We start from the raw sequence: 12,916 nt of genomic DNA on the forward strand, positions 1-12,916 counted from the left end.
AGGAGCCATGTAAAGATTTAAGGGAAAAATTTTCCAGGCAGATAGAATAAAATTAATAAAGGCTTTGAGGTGAGAAAAGCTTGGATTTTTTTTTTTTGAGGAATGTCAAGAATGTCAGTGTGGCTAACATGAAGTGTAAAGAATCAAACAAAAGGGTGAAATGTTGGAGAAAGCAGAAATGACAGTGTGTAAAACTGTGGGGTGGTGATAATGGATGTAATTCTCACCTTTTGGAGAAATTTAAGAATAAAAGTGGTATGGCTTGGTTTATGTTTTGAAAAATACTACTCTGATTACTTAGAGGCAAGCAGTGCGGAAAAGTAATAGCTACCCCAGTGGTCCAAGCAAAGGATAATGTCAGTTTGGACTAAGATTCAGCAAAGCAGGTGGTAAGTTCTCATTGATTTTGAAATATATTTTAGGGAACCACCAGTAAGAATTTTTTTTTAGATGTGATGAAAGACAGTAATTAATTAAAACTTTTATGATTTTTTTTTGGTGAATAAAGAAAACGATAGAACCACTTAGCTAAAATGGGGAATATTAAGACAAAAACATCTATGGCTTTGAGGGAGCTGGTGCATCGGAGAGGTTTCCTTGATATTTAAGCAGAGTTGTCAACTGGACAGTTAGCTGCACACACTGAGCTTAGTGCGGAGGTCATGACTTTGAATTTTAGAGTCATCCATTCCAGCTGGTATTTAAAGCCATCAGTTTGAATAAGATAATTTGAGGAATAAGGAGAGGTTGAAAAGAGAATCTGGAACAATCTAACATTTACAAGAAGAGCCAACAAGAAGACTGACAACAGCAGCCAATGAGTGAAAGCACAGAAGGCATTTTGTTCTGGAAGTGAAAATACGAACATCTTCATTTTTTTAAGATTTGCATTGTATTTAATTTTTAAAAATTAATTTTGTAGGTACATTTTGATATACCTAATGATCACATTCATCATAGGAAATTTGTACCTGCACATATGTCTTGATTCTTTTTCCCCATTCTTCTCCTTTCCCTTCAACCCTTCTTCCCCTATTTACAAAAGCTGTGCTTCCATTTTTCCTTGTATTTTCCCTCCTCCCTCCTCTGCCCTTGCTCCCCTTCCCATTTTAACATTTTCATCCTATTCCCAATATCTATCATGCATTTTGAACCTTATTTACTCTTTCAGTATCTCACACAAAGGAAACAATATTATACTTAGATGTGTGTCTGATTTATTTCACTTAAAAGTATGGTCTCAAGGTGCATCCATTTACCTAGAAGTGTCTCAAGTTTATCATTCTTTATTGGAGTGTAGTACTCCTTTGTATATAAAAGCTACATTTTCTTTATTCTTTATCCATTGGTGGACATGTGGGCTGTACAAACTGTGTTGCTATAAATATGGGTGTGCATATATTGCTGTACTATGATGCTTTTAACTCTTTTAGGAAAATACCAAAAAAGGGAATAGTTGAGTCAAATGGAACCTGTAATTTTAGAACATCTTTGATGAAAGTCTAGGGGCAGATGCATTGCATGCTCCCTAGAAGTCAGAACTGAGATAATGCATACATTTAACAAGATGGACTCTGTTATAATTTTGACACAGTTTTAAGATTATAGTAGGGAGTCAAACAAGAAATAGATTAAAATAAGAAAATGAAGTGTAAGGTAGAGATAATGAAAATATATAATTTACCTAGATTTTTGGTAAAGCAAAATAAAATAATAAGGCAATAGTAGGAGGGGAACACTGAGTCAAATGACGTCTAATTTTTTAAAAGATGAGATATATTATATTTTGTCAGATATTCAGGAAAAAGCATGAGAGGAATTGATATTACAGAAGAGAGATAAAATAACTGAAGAAGCTAAGTCATTAAATTAACAAGACATTAAGGAGTCAGTCTACAAGAGAGGAGATGCCTTGAGAAAAAGAGTAGGAAAAGAATCCTTCACTGTCCTGGGAACAGGAAGGTAGCACATATGGAGATTTGAATGTGAGATTGTTTTCATTTGATTGCTTGAGGAAGGATAAATGAAAGGAGATTGACAGTTAAAAAATGAAGATGAAGATTCTTTTGAGATTTGAAGAGATCAAATAAGATGTGAAATGACATCTCAGAGAATGAAAAAGTGACTTTTCTTTCCTAAAAAAAAATGTTTAAGATTGTCAGGAGATTTTGTGAGTTTATTTCAATGAGTTGTGATAATTTTAACATGGGAGAAATGAATGTTTCTCTAGCCATGTCCAGTTGCTGGCATGGGCTGACTAAGAAGCTGTTGGTTTAACCATTCTAAATCACACAAGGCTGAGGTTTTGTTGGGTGAATACAAAAGGGAGGAAGAAGGGGACAGGGTGAGAGCACACGAGAGAGATAGAGTGATGGAACATGCAATGTCTGACAGGTAAGAAGGGAGTAAGAAGGGTATAGGTGGCAGAATTTGTGAAGTCAGTGATCAAGGCCCCAACGTGGACTGGACAATTTCTGGAGAAGAGCACTACAGTCCCTGACAAGGACAGACAAGAAGCACTATTCAGAGAAGTTGATGATTGACATAGGACTTTTGGAGTTAATGGCCACGACAAGTTTCAGAGTATGATTGGGAATCTTAAGGCAGGAAGTGAATGCATAATTCAAGATCAGGATACAACTAATAATCAGAATTTAGGGTGGAATCTACAATTACCTGACTCCTACTGTATGTTCTCTGTCTCTTTCACATACCACCATTAGCTCCCAATTATTTTTTAATTCATAAAACCACAATAACAAAATGATGTTCCATTCGAGATAGTTAGGTGTGTTTGGTGGGGGTCAGGGAGTTGGCTTCATGGTCTAGACCTGTTCAATCACATAGGTTCTGCATTGAGAACATATGAGAACATATACATTTAGAACATATTTAGACATTTTCATTTTGTACCACACTCCACAAACGATACAGCCAGGCCTAGAGAGAAGGTAAGTGTTTTAAAGGCGTGTTCGTTTTTTCTCATTTGGCCTAATTTTCTATTAGCCTCACTTTTTTTCTATTTAGCATGCCATTAAAATTTTATTAAAATCCATAATGGAAATTTTACAGATCACATCAGTCAAACATTTAACTTTCAATTTAAATTTCCTTTTCATACTACTCACACTCAATAAAAATTAGGCTGGAGATGAGAGATTTCCTGACTCAGGAGAGTGAATAAGCAGTAAATTAAAAAAGGAGATATAAATTAAAGAATACTTTTAGAGTCTTAATTCATTCTTAAATGAAGGCTTAGAGAAAAATACTTACATTATACATAAATGTATAATGCATTTATTATAACAACTTTAGGAAATAAACACAAATAAAAAGCAAAACTGAAAATTACTCAAAAATCTTTAACAGGATATGGCCCCTTTTAAAATATGTGTGTATATCCAGTCATGCTTTATGCAGTTATATTGCTTATGTATAACTTTGTGTTTATTAGATATTTGAAATACTATTTTAAAACTTAATTTTTAAATTTAAATTCATGTAGATAGACCTCATATCCTTGCCATAAAATACTTTTTAAAAACATTTAAAATTTTTTCTAAAATACAATCTATTTTATGGACACATAACATTATTAAGCACCATTTTCAGTCTTTATTGTATTATTATGAATGATACTAATTATGAGCATTTTTCTGTGGATTTATCCATTCCTATACATACAATTTGAAGATCAAAATTGCATTCATTTTTCAGGCTTTTGATTCATTCATTTAGACTGCTCCTCTAGAGTTGCATGGATTTCCAGGACCACCACTGGTACTTTTAAATTTTTACCAAGTTGAGTAAAAAATGGTTTACTCATATTGTCTTTCATTGTTTGTTAATGAAGTTGAACAGATTTTCTTGTATTTATTGGCTTTTCTATTATGATGAACATCTTGTGAATGCCTTTTGGTCATTTTTTAAATATAGTGTTTGCATTTTCTCTTAAATATCAAATGTATTGAGGCTGTGATCTACACTGCAGTCTCCTTCATTCGCCAAAGTCTTCTGCCAAGTTTCTTCCAGCATATTTACTGGGCTTTGCAAGGTTCTTGTGTCATTCCTTAGGGTTTTAAAATTCATTTCTCCACTTAAAAATAATAATCCATGGTAACTGTAGTTCTGATGTTAATATTAATATCACATGAATGAGAATATGTGACAACAAATATCACAAATGTACAGCCAAAACACTAACAATAAAAAACGAAGAATAAAATACTGTACAAACTCATGGAACATTTCTGTTTTTTCCTATGTATTTCCCCCAATTCTGGTAATATAGTTTATATGCTGAATATTGTGTTTATTTGGTCTATAGTTTCCATGTTTACTCCTGCAAGCTTTTCCCTAGTATTTTCCCATGAGTCCTATGAAAAACCATCAGATTATAATACATAGCTGTATAATTTCAGAAGATAACCAATGAGGATCTGAAATGTGGAATGCAAAATGGGGGCTTAGAATTTTTAAAATTTTCTTACCCTTTCCAATGTAATTTCTTCAAATTCATATTCAATTTCAGTCCCATTGACCTGTAAACAGGGAGAAGAGAGGAGAGAATTATTAAGTATATACTGAAGAGACATTGCACTTAAAAAATGCTTGGAGGTTAAAGTTTCATTCTGTCCATGAGTAAGCCAAATTTTCTTGGTGTTTGTGACTATATGTTCTTGTTCAAATGAAATGTAATTCAAGGAAGCCTAAAATATATAAATAAGATACTATAAAGATAATCAAAGATTATTGCATCCTTTAGACTTTTGTAATTTTTCTAGTTGCAGGGAGAGTGGACAGTATAATGTATCTTGAATTTAAAAAGAATGAATCATCAAGGAGCAATGTGGTAATTACAAAAGAAGTTTCCTAATATCTTTTTAACTGTCATGAAAAAATACTAAAATATGACCTTCACCATCAGTGATGCTGTGAACAAAAATATTTTCCTTTTAAAATTTATTTTTTTCTAGCAAAATAGCATTAAGAATAACAATGTCCATTTCCCGGCAATTAGAGAATAATTTTTAAAAAATGTATTAAAGAATGTCTGCTAAGAAATGTCTTTTTTATTCATTTAAGCTCAGGTAATTCATTCCCATTGTTCCTTTATCATGTTTATTAGGACTCTATTGACCTTGTAACCATGCCCATGGACTTTAGTAGCAATAAAAAGCAAAGACATGTTTTGAAATTTGTAGTGAGGAATTGATTTAAAGATCGAATCAACCCTTGAATTTGCAGAACTGATTTAAAATAAATACATTTAAACACAGCTGCACACTTTAGCTTGTAACAGATGTCCATATAATATTATAACAAATAGTTTTAAAATAACCTAAAAAACACTCCGTTTCCATTTTGTCTATCAGGGATTTCTTCTCAGCCAGACAACACCTCTGAGCAAGAGCATTCTCAAATTGGCTGTTTCTTGTGTCTTGTTTCTTGGCAAGAAGACTAGAACTTTAGAATTTTAGAATAAGACAGAAGACAAATTTTCAACCACCAAATCAATAATTTTGTAGGATCCTAAATTCAGTTTATTTTTCCATCTCAGAAGAAATTCAATTAAACCGTACTTGCAGAATGAGAGCTCTGTGGAAGCCAGGGCCAGATATCCAGCCCCACTGCCTAATATGGAGCCTCGCTTAAAAAAATGATAAAAGGAAAAGAGCAATCCACACAATGAATAAATGAATGAAATAATTCATTTATTTATTGGATTTACAAATCCAGGTATTTGTGGATTCTCTTCCATAAGGAATCCAGAAGTAGTGGAGTCAACTGCAGGTGGAATTATAGCTGTAATCAGTAAAAATACAAAATGACCCTGACAATGGACTAATGCGTGTCCACCACTCACTCACAGCATGGTTTTGATTATTCAATTACATGAGCTAATTGGTGAATCACATTTTATTGTATTACTGTATCATCAAACAGCCCTAAACCAAATTTGATTTTCTGGGCTTCAGCAACTTAATGACTCACAGAAAAGGACTTGATGATGTCAAAAAGTTTTAGCAGGTTTGTGGAGATTTTTGTTTGGCACATGTAACAGTAAGAATAACCACCCCCAAACTCTCTGTATATGTTCAAGTGCTTCCATTTGAATTTTTTTTTGTTTATATTTTTGACTTTATTGATAGAAAGAGGGCAGCAAGAGAAGGCTGAATCAATGTGCTGGGTTTTCCTTTTCTCAGTTCGGCTCCAGGAAGCTTTTCTTTGCTTCAGTGCTTCTCTGAGTGAAGACCTTCACTTTATTAAAGTGCTGCAGACTAGAAGAAACTTCAAAGGAAGAAACAAGCCTCAGATAATACATATCAAAAGGTACCAGGTGAAAGAAAGTCTGCTAAATACTTTAGAGACAAAATATTTTAGTAGCATACAGTATATTATGGTAGCTTATCTGATATTTGCTTAATATTTCTAGGGTTATACATGCTGACTCTTACTTTCTAAAAGTGTTAGATACATATGTCCTAATTGGCATTTCCAAGTTCACTGTTGAACTGTGTGAACTTTTGCAGAGTCATATATACCTAACGAGTCTTTTTCAGCGCTCCCAAAATAATTTCATTTGCCTACTTCAGTATAATCTGGGCTCTTTCCCTAAGAATAGACGATGCCTTCTAGGATGTAACCTTGCATTTAAAATAAAGCATCCGACGTCTACATGAAGATTAATGAAAACAGAAGAGTTGAAGATTTTTAGCACAATTTAGGTAACATTTGAACCTTAATCGATGAGCAATTAAAATGCTTATTCACAAGAACTAGTGTGGGGGAACTCAGGAGGGACGTTTGAGAGGCCCCAGTGTTTATCTTCTCAGTAGGAGAGCATGCTCTATGTTCTATCCATGACCTCTAAGATGAGAAATTCTACAACCTATATTGGGAGATTTGGATGGAAAGCATAAGCTAGAAGAACTATAAATAAATCCATTCTAATAAGCAGTGTTAAATTTGGGCTCTGACATTTATGAACATTTAGTGCCTTTTCACCCCAGTGGACAGTACAATATTCTTTCAATATTTTCCACAGATTTATATTATTCATTGAGGATGAAGAACCAATGAGTGTTCACAATAATTTACCCCCAGTCGTAATCTCATTTGTCCTCATTCAGCAATACCAAGATTGTGCTTTGAATGGTTCCCATTGTCTTCTGGGACAGTTTATGCACAACTTACTGCTGCATGAAGTTGCTTTGGTGTTCTCCTTTGTAATCCCAATCAAATTTTCAATATAGGACTTTCAGTTAATGACGTCTCCCCCAAAAGAGGTGGGCCAGATACATTGTTTTGAGCAGTAATATTTCATATGACATTAGGCACCCTGGTAATGTTTGCGAACTCCTGAACATTTGGGGTCTAGACAGCTAAAGAGTTGGGATTTCTGTTATTACAGCTCTTCTCCAACTAGATAACTAGAAAAGGGATACAGTTTGCATTTGTTAAGACTGGGCAGGGCTGGGTATTTAGCTCAGTGCTTCTGCTGCCTGCCTCACAAGCTCCTGAGTTTGATTCCCAGTACAAAAGAAAAAAAAAAAAAAAAGACTGGACAGGGGTGGAGAGAGGGAGTGATAAACTAAATGGAATTTTCCAGTTTTGAGAAAAATCTGTTTTTATTTAGATACTTAATTTTTCTGAACCTGATGGTTCTGTGATGACATCTGGTGAGTTCTCTGATGGCCAGAAAAATCAAATAGAAGCTACACATTGTCCTGCATTGTTCTGAGGCTCTGGGCATGAAGCCTTTCTGGCACCACATAGCTGTTAAATGAAAAGTGACCCTCAGCCCACTCAAATTCAAACTCAGTACTTAAAGTTCTAATTTCATAGACTTTGAATACATATTTTTTTTACTACAACAGACTTAATTTTCATGTCTCCTTTTTTCCCTTCAGTGCTACAGTGACCACCTGACTAGATGATGATATAATTTGATTTTGAGATGTATTTTTATCTCTGCAAAGAGGTACTTCATGAATAACACATGTGAATTACTCCTTGCTTTAACATTCTCTAACTGGAATGTTAAATAATGATTTCTCTGAATTTTTTTGTTCTTTCCTACCTTTGTAAATTCATTAAAGCTAAGAAAAGGTCAAACTCTAAGATTAATAAATTTTTATCTATTCCCATGGCATGCATTATCCCGTTAACAGAAATATGAAAGTATTGGCTGTTTTAGACTCAGCATTATTACATCCAACAAAAAATTATTGTGCATGCATGAAGCCTCAGGAATGGTGACAGATACTGAGAAATTTTTTAAAAATCGTATATATTCATATCCTCAACACACAAATACACTTTAAAGGGGCACCTAATGACACAGCCATATTTGGTCTCATAGACATGTAATAGGCAATATATAAAAGATAGAGGTGGACTACAGCCACAGCCCCACTATATTTTTTCAATTAATGGAGTACTTAGTAGCAGAGAATACGATAAATGTTTTACTGAGTGCCTAGTAAAATAAATATTAAGGAGCAAATCAAACATATTTACTACCAATATGCTTTGGGAAGAATGTGAATTTGTTTCCTACACAGCTTCATCATATAACCTAGGGCTTGCCATGGTTCCACAGTGACTACATGGATGGGTAAATTTTCAATTAATGGAGTACTTAGTAGCAGAGAATACGATAAATGTTTTACTGAGTGCCTAGTAAAATAAATATTAAGGAGCAAATCAAACATATTTACTACCAATATGCTTTGGGAAGAATGTGAATTTGTTTCCTACACAGCTTCATCATATAACCTAGGGCTTGCCATGGTTCCACAGTGACTACATGGATGGGTAAATAGATGTTTCAGGCAAACAAAATTTGTTTGGTAAAATTTGATGCTCTCAAAGAAGATCTAGGTTGTTATGAGATCCAAGTAAGCCTTTGCCATTGCTACTATCTAAGACCTCACTTCACACAGTAGCTCTTCTCGGGATCCTTAACTGGAGAGGGTTATATCATCATCAAACACTCCATGGGGGTGGGGGTGGGGAGAAAGAGAGAGAGAGAGAGAGAGAGAGAGAGAGAGAGAGAGAAGCAATTTCCTCCCTTAGAAATTTGCCAATAGTTCTCTCCTTCTTTTAGATGATATCTTGGAAGAAACACATCACATGCTCTACTGCTTTTTCATACCTGAATCTGCAATGTACTCTCACGCTTTGTAGGAGGGTTATAGATTCCACAAATAATGGAGACCAATTGAATACCTTCTTCAGCATTTATAAGGTATGTGAATGTGGGCAACTTTGATCTCTTAAAACCTTAATTTCTTCATGTGTAGAATGATATTAACAGTAGTACTTTTCTCATGTGATTATTGTGAGAATTATATTAGATAATTTATATGAATTACTTAATACATATCTTAGGCAATCTAGAAATTTTAGCTAAAATCCCACACAATGATTTCATTAGAGTTTACTTCAGGAAATGTTTGGAGAGAATAAATGTGATTGCACATGGTAACTGCCTAGTACATAGTAGGTTTCCAATAGTGAAAGCTAGTATTATTAATTCTCAAAATGAATCTTTAAGTTCCACAAAATTTATTTGATGGAAAATTGACTGTTTGCTCACTTTCTCCAATAATATAAAATATCACTTAATAAGGAAACAAACTTCCTTACTGGAAAATCCACTAAAACCTTTCCCCAACCAAACATTTCTTACTTTAGACACCCAAAGATAGGACCCATCTTAGCTCTCTCACATCAGGCCAGGGCAGGATTCACTGAGAATATTCACAACTGAACAACCTTCCAATTTTTGTCCACTCATTCTTGCATTTTTGTTTTCATATTATCTTGCCCTGTAGTGAGAAATTTATTGCTCTGCTATGAGCAATCACTTCCCTAGGGCTGATCACATGGCATTCCTGATGTCTCCATCCTGGTGAGCACACAAATGGCACTTTATTGATGTTTGTACCCTCAAAGCTTCTGGGATCATTCGTTTTCCATAGTAGGTCTCCAGAAAAATGTTTAAAACCAACTAACCTCAGTTGTCCTTAACACTTACGAATATTAAGACAAGTCAGATATAGTCCCACCCTTGAAGAACTCAGTCTAGCACAGAAACTATGAACAGAAACATCGAATAAAGGGACACAAGTCCTGTGGTAGACACTGTATACTGCAAAGGTGATGGAGGGAAGGTAATAAGTGATTTCACCTGAGTGCAATCATAAAAAACATTATGGAAGTGGGTGGCATGCATTAAATGTATTAATGAGCAGGTGGCCTTCAGGGCACAGGGCAAGAAGATGTATACTATAGTCTTGATTCTTTGGTTTAACACGTTATGCAAACTTGATTGTCAGAATGCTTCAGTTTTTCTCATGTAGACAATGTCCAAAATCCTTCCCAGCTCTGGCTTTCAGGATTTTTTTCTCCCCATCTACTGCACCTGACCAATCTGTATTATTGCTCTGTATCTCCTTTCCAAAGATCCTAGCCAGGAACACGTTATCCTACCAGCTGAAAGTTCTCTGACCTATGAGCATTTCTGTTAATGTCCCTCCTTTTTTTTTTTTTTTTTTTTTTTTTTTTTTTTTTTTTTTTTTTTTTAGTATTGGAGATCAAACTCAGGACCTTGTGCTTAAGAGGCAGGCATGGTATCACTGAGCTAAATCCCTGGCCCCAATGTCCCTCCTTTTTAATCTTCAAGAATCCCCAGCAGAGGAAGCTAAATGAAAGTATCACACACTTTTCTTGGCTACATTCAAGAACATCACCACTAGCATCTTCTCTATTTCACTACTTCAAAGATCCAGGCTTCTGATGTAAATAAAAGGCAGCTTTGTTTCTTCAAAAAGGAAAAAAATAAAAGGTAGGTAGGGGTGTTGTTTTTGTTATACCTACTCAAAAGAATGAACTAAAGAGGCCTAATGTTTGTTATCTCATCTTTTAATAACATTTTTAACACTTTTGCTGAATGTATGAAAAACAAGTACGGAAAAAGTAAATGTCAGTCTACTTTCATGGGACAAAAGCATCATTCAAAAAAGCTGAGTAGTTTGCATGTATATACCTACTCTGCCTATCACATGTGTACTAATTCCCTTTAACATAGGCCAGTGATGGTGAACCTTTTAAAGTCTGCAGCGATACAAACAACCTGCTGTGTGGCATGTGTGTCCTAGGTTTGCCACCAATGTCCTAGACCATGTTCATGGACTGAAACAAATCCCCTCTCTTTAAGTTAAGATGCATTATCTTACAAAAATTAAAAATTGAGATTTTGGGGTCAAAATACCTAGGATCCGTATCAGTTCTCTCCTTTACCTGCTGTTAGAATTAGTCTTTCTTATGGAGTATGCACATTTATGTGACGGTATTATTCATTTAAATAGTGGCTGTAGTAAGCAAAAGATTTTCTGTTTAAGCTTCATAGAATACCTGCTTTCTCTGAGGTGTTCAGCTAATTATTGTATGCATATATTCAGTTTCAAGGTGACTGGTTTAAAATATGTAGTATTATAAGTAGCTAATTCTAGCTCATATTTCTCTTAATAAATACACACAAGCTATAAATACATTATTGATATTCTTCGTTAAGATTCTCATTTGGTAAGAACAGCATTTCTATTATTCACCTGTATGTATTCCTAATAAACAAATTTTTAAATTAAAACTTCTAATTCTTAATTAAATAAACTTCTGAGTTCAGTGAACTGCTAAATTATATCTTGTACTAAGCAAAGAAAAAATAATCAATATTTTATAATCTTTTCCATTCCTGAATAATGTTTCTTTTTATTTTCTTGGCCTTTGTTATTAAACCTTTATACCATATAGACCTTTGGGTCTAGAAGAGCAGTCATTAAGTTAATCATGATTATATTTTAAAAATTTAACTATAGAAATGGTACACTTCTATTTTAATGATGGAGATTTTTGCCTATAAAACTGTGATAAAAGTCCTCAGTATTCCTGTCAGAAGAAATTAAGGAAAATGGCTTACAGTTCTTATGTATATAAAAAGAAACTATATATACAAAGTTGTCTTGATTAAAGGTTTCTATAATGAAGGGGAAACATCATTACTTAATAATCCATAATATTATACTGGATTTGGCTCTGACTTGGAAAGGGCACATTTCTCTCCAGCTTTGCATCCTGCTCTACACCATGTGCAGGAGGGAGGAATAACAGGTGGTTTTAATTCATTCGCTTGGCTCCAGCTTGATGCAGGCTGTTTTGTCCTTTGGGTTTAAATATTTCATGAGTTGGAACATGTTCTTTGAGAGCACTAAGTGATGTTAAAAGCACAATTGATCAGTTCTTTTAAAGGCATCACGATACACAAAGTTTTCATCCCACCAATACATTCCCTTCCTAAGCCCCCTCATCCCCACATGCTCTCAGCTAAATATTTGAAAAGTTTTGAGAGCTCACACATTCCAAAATACTAAAATACTGAAATAAAAATCCTACATGAGTGGTGAGCCAGAAGATGCAACACACAAATACAATGATATAAACAGATAGCTTGGAATTTCTTCTATTTGGGTACAGTGTGGCTGCAGTGAGGTCCCCCTCTTCTGCAGTCTCTCCTAATCCCCTGCCGTAGCTGAGCCCCAAAGGACTAACAAAGATTTGTGTCCACAATTCAATGCAATGATCTGGAACCTTCCTCCTTTCTAGTTTTCGTCTGTATCAGACATTTGGAGTGACCAGCACTTGATACTTCCTTTTACTTCTATCACATGGTCTGTCCTTGCTGGTCTCCTTACTGCCTTACTGATCTGTTCACTGCATTTATGTCCTTTTTTTTTGGTACCGGGGATTGAACTTGGGTCCTTGTCCTTGTGAGGCAAGTGGCAGAACCACTGAGCTAAATCCCTGGCCCTACGTCCATTTTTTTTTTCTTCATTTTAGATATGAATAA

The 12,916-nt window shown here is 34.6% G+C and overlaps 1 protein-coding gene across 1 annotated transcript in view; it reads right to left on the reverse strand.

Moving 5' to 3' along the window:
• Dlg2 (discs large MAGUK scaffold protein 2) overlaps positions 1-12,916 on the reverse strand; it is a 1,815,033-nt gene that overhangs the window by 534,981 nt on the left and 1,267,136 nt on the right. The window contains exon 8 of the mRNA XM_033763940.1: positions 4,491-4,541. Coding sequence (XP_033619831.1) covers positions 4,491-4,541 — 51 coding nt within the window. The remainder of the gene's footprint in view (positions 1-4,490; positions 4,542-12,916) is intronic.

This window comes from Fukomys damarensis, unplaced genomic scaffold (genome assembly GCF_012274545.1).
Source record: "Fukomys damarensis isolate Sample0158 unplaced genomic scaffold, DMR_v1.0_HiC HiC_scaffold_16, whole genome shotgun sequence".
NCBI lineage: Eukaryota > Metazoa > Chordata > Mammalia > Rodentia > Bathyergidae > Fukomys > Fukomys damarensis.